This window comes from Vipera berus (assembly GCF_964194415.1).
Source record: "Vipera berus genome assembly, chromosome: 2".
Taxonomy (NCBI): Eukaryota; Metazoa; Chordata; class Lepidosauria; order Squamata; family Viperidae; genus Vipera; species Vipera berus.
The window spans coordinates 64,923,270-64,935,037 of record NC_138203.1 but is presented as its reverse complement, the minus strand read 5'-3'; the positions used below and the strand labels follow the sequence as shown (position 1 = coordinate 64,935,037).

General features: G+C 46.3%; 1 protein-coding gene across 1 annotated transcript in view; it reads left to right on the top strand.

The window, feature by feature from the left end:
• Positions 1-627: 627 nt before the first annotated feature.
• NTRK2 (neurotrophic receptor tyrosine kinase 2) overlaps positions 628-11,768 on the top strand; it is a gene marked incomplete at its 3' end in the record, with an annotated part of 199,668 nt that continues 188,527 nt past the window's right edge. Inside the window, exons 1-2 of the mRNA XM_081317128.1 lie at positions 628-678; positions 938-1,473. Coding sequence (XP_081173254.1) covers positions 1,211-1,473 — 263 coding nt within the window. The 5' untranslated portion in view covers positions 628-678; positions 938-1,210. The remainder of the gene's footprint in view (positions 679-937; positions 1,474-11,768) is intronic.

Sequence of the window (11,768 nt, the reverse complement as noted above, 5' to 3'; positions counted from 1 at the left end):
GAAGGAGGGGACGAGAGAGAGAGAGAGAGAGAGAGAGAAGGAAGGAAGGAGAGAGAGGGAAGGGAGAGAGGGAGAGAGAAGGAAAAGGAAGGAAGGAGGGGGGAGAGGGAGAGAGAGAGAGAGAGAGGCTTCGAGGCTTTTTGCCCAGGGCGACGGGCCGTCTCGCCCATCCTCACGCGTGCGCGCGTGTTGTGTGTGTTGTATCCAGACTCTCCGCCTGACTATTGGTATCTCGTTGCCCACACCTCTTTTCCCCTCCTCTTCCTCTCCTCTCCCACCTCCTTCAAAAAAAAAAAAAAAAAAACAAGAATCCGGCTTTTGGGGGGATTTTTCTACCCCGCTTTGCGTCAGCAGCCCAACGTCACTTCACCGGTGACAGCTCCCTCGGTTTGGGGCTGCAGCAGGAGCCGGAGCGCTTTATTATCAGCAGCGCGTGGACCGGGAGGTGGCGGCGGCGGCGGCGGCGGCGGCGGCGGGTGACAGCGCCTGTGTCTGTGGGTTGAGGCGGGGGGGGGGGAAGAGAACCGCCGCCGCCGACGAGGAGAAGCGACGACGCCCCCACCGCCCACCTCCTCCCTTTCCCAGCCCTGCCCCGGAGCGGCGAGCGGGAACCGGGCAGGAGGAGCGGAGCAGCTGGGTGGCGGCGCTGCAGCTTTGGAACGAGGTTCGGCCGCCTAGGTAGGGGGGCAGCGGCCACCTGGCCGAGGAGGAGAGGCTGCGCTAGCTTTTTAATTATTGCTATCCCGGGGTCGGGCGGCGGCGGCGGCGGCCGGGCGCCTCTCCGCGCGCGGGCAGCGTGGCCCCGGCTCTAGCGCGCGCCGCTGGCGCCCTCTGCTCGTGGGGCGGGAAACGGGGTCGGAGTCGGTGAGGGGAAACAAGCCGAGACGGCGGCGGCGGCCCCGGCTGCCCCTTCACAGGGCATCTCTTTCTTTCCCAGGCTTGGTCCTCGGACGCTCTTCTGAGGGGAGCCGCTGCGCCCGGGAGGGATTTCGCCGACTGACCAGAACCCCAGAAGTTGCTGCCTTCGGAAGGAAGGAAAGGAGGGAGGGGAGAGGGAAAGGAGGAATACGGAGGTGGCGGCTGCTCTCGGACAGGGGAGAAAAAGGATGCTCGAGTGACTGACGGCTCGGTGTCCCGGCGGCCGAGCTGGATTGATCGCGCTTGGCGGGAAGGGGAAGAAGAGCCACCGAGGAGCGGCGGCGGCGGCGACATGGGGGCCTCGCCAAGGGCATGGTGGTGGCGGCGGCGGCAGCAGCAGCAGCAGCGGCTTCAGGGTTCGCCCCAGGTGACGGCGACCGGCTTCTGGAGCTTGTGTTGGCTGATGTTGGGCGCCTGGCGGGGGCTGCTGGCCTCTGCTTGCCCCACCTCGTGCGCCTGCAGTCCCGAGCGGATCTGGTGCAGCGAAGCCGCGGCCAGCCTCGTGTCCTTCCCCGTGCTCGGCAAGAGGAGCGAGCGGGAGAAAGTCAGCGACATGTGAGTGGCCTGAGCGGCGCTGGGGTTGTTGGGGACCGGGGAGAACGGGAGGGAAAAGTAACGAAGGGAGCGAGCGGGAATCGGCCGGATGGTTGGGTTTGGGGGTTTGCTTTTAGTAGCCTCGCGTTCAATATAAGCGAAATTTTATTCTCGCTTATTTGTAAGAATGTGAGGTTTGTTGATTTAAACGAGGCTCAGGCGTGTGTGCAATGTAATCACTGCTTAGTAATTACCGCTTATATATATAGCACATATATATGCTAAGCGGTAATTAAATTGGCTGTATGTGCAATTTGATTTGTTCAGATCTACAACTTGCACAGTACATCTTGGATGTTTAACAAATACACATCTGTGTGCTCCTTGGAGAAAGCACTACCTTCCTTAGGGAGTACATAAAATGAGGATTAAGATGAAGCATACCTCTTCTTATCTGCTTTTTATGTCTCCCATTGTGGTGCTGGATGTGTACATGGTTTATGGATATTTTAAGGTACCCCAGGAAAGGCAGTGATCGTGCATGTGTTGCTTGACAGTCCACTGTTGAAAATAAATAAATAAATATACAGAGAATCTTCTGAAACGCTTTTAACTGGAGGTTTGCTTTTAAACACCACAATCCATTTGCCATTCCTTCACGAAGTCTTTCAGTTATTACCCAAACATTTTCAATCTGCTTTGGTGAACTGGGCAAAATAGCTTCCTAGCAATAGTCAAGTAGATTTTTATTATAGGGATTCTGCTTAAGAATATGCCTGTCGCTGTTTTGGAAAGAATGTGTAAGAGGAGATGTTCTCTGTATAGCAATGCACTTGCTTCAAAGGCTACTAGCTGAACATCTAAAAGCCTGGATTGATCTAATTTAGATTTGACTTTGCCTCAGATACAATTTTAAAAGCATTTAGCTTATGAATCTTAATTGCCCTGAGTCCAATTTCCTGGGAATCAACTAAATGATAAAGCAAGAGAGCAAATAGATTGTGTTCGTTTTGGTTGAACATTTATTAGTATTGTATTACCTCTAGTCAGTTTTTTTTTACTATGGAGAAGCTTGCTAACTCCCACATTCTTGTTACTCCTCTTTTACAAAAAATGTTACATTATGTAAATAAAGGCAAACAAGGCAAGTAGAGTTGAATAAGGTGGTTGTGTGTGATAGTACTAGTAAAAGCTGTGTGGTTTGTTTATATTCTTTTGTGTATAATAAACAGGGAAGATAGTAGGATTTATTCCCTCCTTACACGTATTCAGCTTTTACATTTAGTCAGTGTAACAGTAGTCTTCACTTGTTAATATGCATGGGTTTGTTTGCTGTAGAATATGTAGAATATGTTCTTATGTGTAAGAGCTGGGTCTGTTTGCAAAAAAGATATGCTTCCCTGTCATTCCTCTAGGATGGATTTTATTGTGTGTTCAAATGCAGGGCTACTGTTTTTGGAGGCTGTGCAACATAACAAGCAGATGGATCCTTCTCTCTGCACGTGAGGTCTATATGGAGAGATTGAAGCCCAGTGGCAGACCACACTGCCTGGTCTATACTGGAGCTGTGAGATGACTATCATCAATACAATCAGCTGACATTCATGAGAATGTTCATCGCTATATCCATACATTTGAAAGAGGGAGACAGAAATATTTTGTTCCTCTTTTCATTGGGTTCAGTTCCCCCTCAGGTATAATGGTCAGAATATATTCCTAATCTGCAGTTCATGCATACCTGCCAATAATGGCATGTGAGCATCTGCAGCAGGGAATTGATGGTGCAGTGGGGTGGTATCAGGGTGGTAATCTGACAAGGAAAGAGGAAGGGATCAAGTTAATAATATGGGGATCAAGTTAATAATAATAGGTAATATGCCGGATTACCTACGGCAACACCTGCGGCCGGCGTCAACCTCCCTCCGTCCAGTGCGCTCCCACAGAGAGGGCCTCCTTAGGGTGCCGCCGATCAAAGAATGCCGATTGGTGGCCCCCAGGGGGAGAGCGTTCTCTGTGGGCGCGCCAGACCTTTGGAACCGCTTACCGGTTGAGCTCCGGATGGCCCCCGACCTTCGCTCCTTCCGGCGCGATCTTAAAACCTTCTTTTTCGAACAAGCTGGCCTGGTCTGATGGGATGGGGTTGGGTTTTTATAAATAGCTCTAATTTTAAGATGTATTAATTATTATGGGCATAATGGTTTAATCGCTTTTAATTTTTGTATTCGGTTTTTTACTATGTATTGCCCTGTTCACCGCCCTGAGTCCCTCGGGAGAAGGGCGGTATACAAATTAAATTATTAAATTAAATTATTAAATATTGCTTGAGAAACCCTGGATTAAATTACCGTATGATTGTTTTAGCAATGTGCCCCAAATTTACTTTTAGTTAAAAGTAAATCTTTTAACTAAGAGTAAATGTTTTAACTAAACCAAATGAGTCTATTGGAGATGCTAATGTGCAGCCAGTGGGACTGTTTTAATTGCTGTTAAGTTTCTGTCATGGCAATTAACTTCTGCTTGAACTCAGGCCTTGTTCTTTATGAAATCAAAGTGGAGGTTTGTTGACTAATCATCTCATGCATATAGACATCTGTGTATGCAGAAAATATTTTGTTCCCTCACCTGCCTTGGTAGCATATTGCAAATTTTTTTAGCATACAGTATTATAGCAATTATTTTTGCTCTGTACTTTAACTGTTTATCATTATGCTTTTTAAAAAAGCTATTGCAGATAAGATAATAATCTTTGAGAAACCACTGTTCAGGATTGCTTTTTGTGATAAAAGGAATCCTGAAGAAGTTATCCTGTACCAGTTCCTGTACATGGCAGAAAGAATTTGAATTGTTTCCTTGGACAGCACTTAAAGGCCTTTATATTTTTGCTCTTTGCTTTACATTAAAATGCGTGCATGTTTCAAGCAGTTATTAAAATTGCTAGTATTAATGCTTATTTGTTGATTATCAAAATAGATAACATTGATTTTATAAATTCTTTTACAGATCCCAACCAATCACTGGGATCAGTTAAAATGTTCTTCGTTACATTTATAAATTTGTAGCAATACACTTAATATTATCTCTATTTAATCATTGGATTTGGATTCATCTCTAGACTAAAAATTGGTTTTTATTCTGTTGCAAACTTTGGCAGTTTTTCTAATACAAAGATTACAGATTTCCCAAGAGCACTTATTGTATATTAATATTTTACTCTGCAAGATATGAAGCACTGAAATTGGTCTTGACTTTAAAAGATGTTCATAAAAGATGAAAAGGCAAGGTTGTTCATTAATAATGATAATTAAACATTTAGCTGCTTTAATAGTTTAACAATATCCGCATGGCAACTACAACTTAATTAAAATGCCATTGTATTGCTTTGGAAACTAAACAAAGTAAGCTAGCACTGTAGAATATTACTTCAGAGCTCAAAGCATCACAGGAATAGCAACTACTTTTTTCTGCTCAAATGTATTGTCACTCATAATAGTTCCATTATGAAGTTTCTTATACCTTTCATATGAAAAATGTTTTTGGTTACTGATGTTTTCTGTAAACACTGTTTGGAACTGATGTGTTTTTGTCAGATTTTATGATAAAGACAAATTTAGGGTGTTGTGTATTTACTAATTGTTATTATAGTGAATTAAACAGAAGTACAAGGGCTGAGGTAAAACCGCGGCAGCTTTTGACAGCTGTCAAAAGCTGCCGGGCGAAACCGCGCAAGCGCCAACAATTGACAGTTCAACACGCGCTACAGATGACAGCTCCGAGCTGTCAAAACCGGACGGCTCCGATTGGCGGAGACTACGGCGCGGGAGCAGACTCACCCCTGATTGGTCAAGCCGCCGGCAGCTGTCAGTATAAATAGATGTCTTGTTCCCTTGTTCTTTGCCTGGTTCCAAATAAAAAGTTAAACTGTTAACTTGCTGTCTCGCCTGCTTCTTGAGCAAAGCACTGGCGACGAGGATGGGATGCTGCTTGCTTAGCTGAAGTCACTACCTAAGGGGAGAAGAGATTTTTTCCCTTAGCCGAGCTGGTCACTTGCTGAAGTCACTGGAAGTCAAACTTCCATTCAACGCAAGCAGCGACACCTCAATTCAGACAGCATGACGAACCACGGCCACATTCGAGAATTCGATACCCGCCACCCAGAAGGCTGGGAATCGCATCTGGGCCAGGTAGAAGGGTACCTGGTAGTCAAGAAGATCACGGATGACCGGGCCAAGGCGGCCGCCCTCCTCTGGCTCAGCGGCCCCGCCGTTTATGATGCCGCTGTGGGGATCTTCACCCCGGAGCCGGTCGCCACCATCTCCTATGCAGACCTCACTGAGGGGCTGAGTAAATACTTCATGCCCCTCAAGTCAGAACTCTACTGGAGAGTGAACTTCGCTCGGAAACTCCAGCTTCCTGACGAGTCAGCAAATGACTTCATAACCAGGGTCAGACATGCCGCACGTCGGTGCCGGTTCCCGGATTTGGAAGACCGAATCCGGGACCAGATTGTCATAGGGCTTAAGGACGAACGGCTGAGGAAGAAGCTGATCGCCAAGCCTGAAATGACAATGACCGATGTGGCTAGGGAAGTCATCGCATACGAAGACTGCCACGGAGACGACCGACGGGTACCGGACAGCGGACCACGGGGGTCCGTGCACCAGGAAGACGGCAGGTTCAGCGGGTCTGAGGACGACGATGGCCCCACAGATATAGACGCGGTGCAACGGCGGTTCGAGAAACTGAGGATGCAACGCAACTACAAGGGGGGCCCTGCCAACAATCAGAGGGGGCCCAACTTCCCGACAAACAGGGCGAAGTGTGCCAGTTGCGGCGGAAGCCACCCTAGGGCAACGTGCCGGTTCCGCAGTGCCAAATGCCACGGGTGCGGGAAGACAGGCCACCTCAAAGCCGTGTGCCGCAGCCGGAGCCGGGAAAACCTGCACGACCTGGAGGTGACAGCCGAAGGTATGGCCCCATATACACCCAGAGCTAGGCACAGCCCCAGAACCCCAGTGTCTAATGTAAGGGGGAGGGCGGAGAAACATACAGTCCACAGCATTCTTAAGCCCAAAATCAAGGTGGACGTCCGGATTCACGGAATTCCCTGTGAGATGGAGGTGGACTCTGGGTCCTCCGTCTCACTAATCTCATGGCAAACGTACAGGGACATTTGTAACCGAAGTAGGGAAAGGCCCGCCCTTAGACCCACCAAACTCCGCCTAGCCGACTTCCAGAAAACGCCCATTAAACTCCGGGGAAAAGCTTCCGTCCCCGTAGAGTTCAAAAAATTTAAAGGATCCCTTCCTATTTTGGTGACCCAAGAAAACAGAATAAGCCTGCTAGGATTAGACTGGTTTGAGGCACTAGGAATAGCGTTGACAGGTGTCAACGCCATTCAGCTGTCAAAATTGGAATCCGTCTGCTGTCAATTCGCGGACGTTTTTGACAGCTCACTAGGGAAATACACGGGACCGCCCGTATCACTTAAACTGAACCCAAATGTAATGCCTGTCAGAATCAAGGCCAGAAGGGTTCCCTTCGCCTTGAGGGAAAAAATAGAAGCGGAGCTTGACAGATTAACAAACTTAGGGGTCCTCGAACCGGTAGAAGGGGCCGAGTGGGAGACACCCATAGTGACCCCAGTTAAGCCAAACGGCCAAATTAGATTATGTGCCGATTATAAAGCGACCCTCAACCTCGCTTTAAACGCACATGCCTACCCGGTACCGGCTGTCAAAGACATCCTCGCGGCCATCAAGTCAGGCGCCATATTTGCCAAATTAGACTTGGCGCAGGCGTATTTACAGTTGCCTGTCACCCCTGACACCGCTTTGGCTCAAACAATAGTCACCCACAAGGGAGCATTCAAAATTAACCGCCTTCAATTCGGCATCTCTGCAGCCCCGGGAATCTTCCAGGAAATCATGGAAAAAACACTTAAAGGAATTCCCGGGGTCTGCCCATATTTTGATGACGTCCTAATTGCAGGGGAATCGGAAAATGACCTGGCGGACAAACTAACTAGGGTACTCCTAAGGTTCAGGAAGGCCGGTCTCAAATTAAAAAGAGACAAATGCTCCATCGGGGTGCCCTCAACAGAGTTCTTAGGTTTTAAAATAGACGCTAAGGGAATTCACCCCACGGACACAAAAATTAAAGCTATCAAAACAGCACCGACCCCCAAAAACAAACAAGAACTTCAGGCTTTCCTAGGGTTAGTCAACTTTTACCACACTTTCCTACCGCATAAAGCCTCCATTGCAGAACCCTTACATAGATTATTAGACAAGGGCAAACCTTGGACGTGGACCCCTGAGCATGATAAAAGTTTTAATCTCCTAAAAAACTTACTCTCCAGCAGCACAACGGTAGCCCTGTTTAACGATCAGCTGCCCTTATGTCTCGCCTGCGATGCCTCCCCGTACGGCATCGGAGCGGTCCTAAGCCATTTAACTAAAGAAGGAATACAGACCCCTGTAGCGTTCTATTCGAGAACGCTGTCAAAACCTGAGCGGAATTACGCTCAAATCGATAAAGAGGCTCTAGCTATAGTGGCCAGCGTAAAAAAATTTCATGATTACCTGTATGGTCGACCATTTACTATTTACACTGACCATAAGCCCCTGTTAGGACTCTTTACAGTAAACAGGCTAACACCACAAATATTATCTCCCCGCATCCTGAGATGGTCTACATTTCTATCAGCCTATTCATACAAACTAGAATACAGGCCAGGGAAAACCATGGGCCATGCAGACGGCCTGAGCAGACTGCCGCAGCCAATTGTTGACCCAGACCCAGCACCAGCTGGAAGGATACTGGCTATCTCAGAACTGCCAGAATGCCCCTTAACTGTCAAAGATATCTCCGCAGCTACCGCGGGAGACAAAATCCTAGGCAGAGTCCTAGGCTATGTCACCATGGGCTGGCAATATGCACCCCAAGAACCACAATTCCAACCTTACTTCTTAAAACAAAAGGAATTATCCACCCATCAGGGATGTCTCTTGTGGGGCTGCAGAGTAATCATCCCTGACAAACACAGGCTTAAGGTGCTAGATAGCCTCCACGAAGGACACCCGGGCACCGTCAAAATGAAGGCCCTGGCCAGGAGCTATGTGTGGTGGCCGGGTATAGACAAACACATTGAGGCACACGTAGCTGGCTGCTATGCCTGCCAGCTGGTTAGAGCAGCTCAGCCACAGGCGGCCGTACATAGATGGGAAACGACAAAGTCACCCTGGTCCCGCATCCATATAGATTATGCAGGTCCGTTCCAGGGACAATCATTCCTAATTGTCGTAGACAGCTTTTCAAAATGGCTCGAAGTGGCGCCGGTTGCCAACACAACCTCCTCGGCCACTATACAAGTTTTAAGGGGATTATTCGCCACTCACGGCCTCCCTGATGTTATAGTTTCCGATAACGGGCCCCAATTTACCTCCTACGAATTCCAGAGTTTCACAACGGCGAACTCTATTAGGCACACCACCTCGGCTCCCTTTCACCCATCATCGAACGGCTTGGCAGAGGTGATGGTAAAATCAACCAAGGAGGCCCTGCGCAAGATCATCTCCGGCAACTGGCACCAACGACTGGCGCAATTTCTTCTCTCCCAACACACCACGCCTTGCACAACTACTGGAAAGTCCCCAGCAGAGCTTCGCTGGGGCAAAAGATTGACCACCAGACTGGACCGTCTCCACCCAGACAGATCCCCTCCAGACCCAGAACTGCCCCTCCATCATAGAACCCTCACCACTGGGCAAGCTGTCTGGGCGAGAAACTACGGGGGAGGAAACAAATGGACACAAGGGGTGGTCATCGAACAAACAGGTCCCTTGTCTTACATCATTGACATCGGACAAAATATACACATCCGCAGACACATAGACCAACTACGCCAACGCAGTCCTCAAACTATAGGGGGAAGGGGTGACGACGAAATACCGACAGAAGCACCGGCGCAAAGACTGGCACGCCAAAACTCCCCTGACCGGAACATACCATTTCAACAACCCACTCCAATCAACGCAGATCCAGCAGAGCCAAACCCCCCACCCCCGGAGCCAACACAAGAAGCGCCAAGAGAACCAGAACATACCACCGAGACTACCCCCCGGCGCTCCGAGAGATTAAAGAAACCTCCCCCATACCTAAAGGACTACGAATGGGGAAACCCTAAAAAGAAACAGTTGGGGTAAATTCAACTCAATCAGAGGGAGGGGGAAGGGGTGTTGTGTATTTACTAATTGTTATTATAGTGAATTAAACAGAAGTACAAGGGCTGAGGTAAAACCGCGGCAGCTTTTGACAGCTGTCAAAAGCTGCCGGGCGAAACCGCGCAAGCGCCAACAATTGACAGTTCAACACGCGCTACAGATGACAGCTCCGAGCTGTCAAAACCGGACGGCTCCGATTGGCGGAGACTACGGCGCGGGAGCAGACTCACCCCTGATTGGTCAAGCCGCCGGCAGCTGTCAGTATAAATAGATGTCTTGTTCCCTTGTTCTTTGCCTGGTTCCAAATAAAAAGTTAAACTGTTAACTTGCTGTCTCGCCTGCTTCTTGAGCAAAGCATAGGGTTCATGACAATTTTTATAGGATTGAGGGGAATTCAAGGCCTTGTTATTAGAACCAGGGGGGAAAAAATCATAGTGCTTTTGAAGCAGGTGCATTTCAGCTTTTTTCAACCCGGAGCTCTTGAGATGTAATGAATTGGTAAAAGCCATGATGCATTGGCTTTATGAAAATTTAACAAATATAGAGGTGCTTGAAATACTGTATCTGGGAAGCCCATATTGAGAAAGGTACTCTAAATGAAAACAAGTGTTTTTCATAGAGTGCTTCTTATGGTATAATAAGAAAGCTATGGGTGGAGTAGATATCTACAGGTGAGTAAATCTGTTAAAACCAACAGATTAATTGTTGAGAGGTAAAATTGCAAAGCCATAGATTTTATTCGGGGCAAAAATGTTACTGTGTTTTAAGTATCAGAAGTTCAGATAAATTACTTCCCCCAATACATCTTATCCAGAACTTTTTTAAAAATATATTTTATTGATTTTTTAACATAGTCACCTTAATATTTGGTAAACAGCATATTGTCTGGGTTTACATTTAAAAATAATAACAATTAATTTCTATAGTTCCATAATCCACATAGTAGCTTTCTTTGATTTTCTCTTCTTCCAATAATATTCTTTTACCAAGCTTGAATTAATACATGTCTTAGTATTTTGATAGATAACAATTGAATATAAACATTTTTCTAGTACGTAATTAACAACCACATCAATATAAAGCTTCTTTTCTAATTAATCATCTTAATTACCTCATCATAGATCCTGTTTTCAAAGTTCTTATTTAGATTTGTTCCCCCCTTCTCCCTCCCCCCCCCAATGTTCAAAACATTCTTAGCAGTTAAGATTTTCTGAGTTAATTACACTTAAGTATTTAAGTCTTTTCCCTCATACAACCCATCCCAACATTTTTATGTTTCTCATATCGTAAAAGAAAAGAAAAAGAGAAGAAAAAAGAAGGAAATAGTATACTGCTTGAGAAACATGTCTCTCTTAAGCCAAGATATATTTATATCCAGAATTTTTCTATTCTTTTTAAACATTCAAACAAATGTTTAATCTTTAAATATTCCATCTAATAAATCCAATCATCTAATCTTTTGAATCTATTCAGAACATTCTTATCAGTTGAGATTTTCTCAAGATCAATTACACTTAAGTATCTAGAACATTTCCCTCATGTAGTGTCTTATCCAGAACTTACGGAGTGTAAAAGTTTTTGTTTGTTTTGTTTTGAAATTCAGTTGATGGAATCAGGAAGAAGATGGAATTTTTCTCACCAAGCTTTCTCTCTTTCTCTCTCTCTCTTAATAGGTTATTCACAGACTTGCTTGTCTGTTTTAATGAATAACATAGTCCTGATCTTACAAACCTATGCTTATAATGAGATTGTGTTTGATCCTGTTCCTTGGGGTCCTGGCAGGAGCTTGAAAAGCTTTTGTTACACACACACACACACACACACACACACACACACACACACACACACACTGATTATTGTTCCATAATGGACCATAATCTACTTCTGAAGCAATTGTTGCAGGTTATTGGTTAGACAAGTATTCCAATCTTTGCAGAGAGGCACTCTGCCATGAACATTAATGGAGGCCTCGCATAACTGTTGCTGATGCTAAAGAACATGTTTTAAGACATTTCTGTTAGAAAAAAAGATAAAAATCACTTTAGATTTTAGAGCTTATGAAATCACTTTAGGGTTTAAGTCAGAATTTTTTCA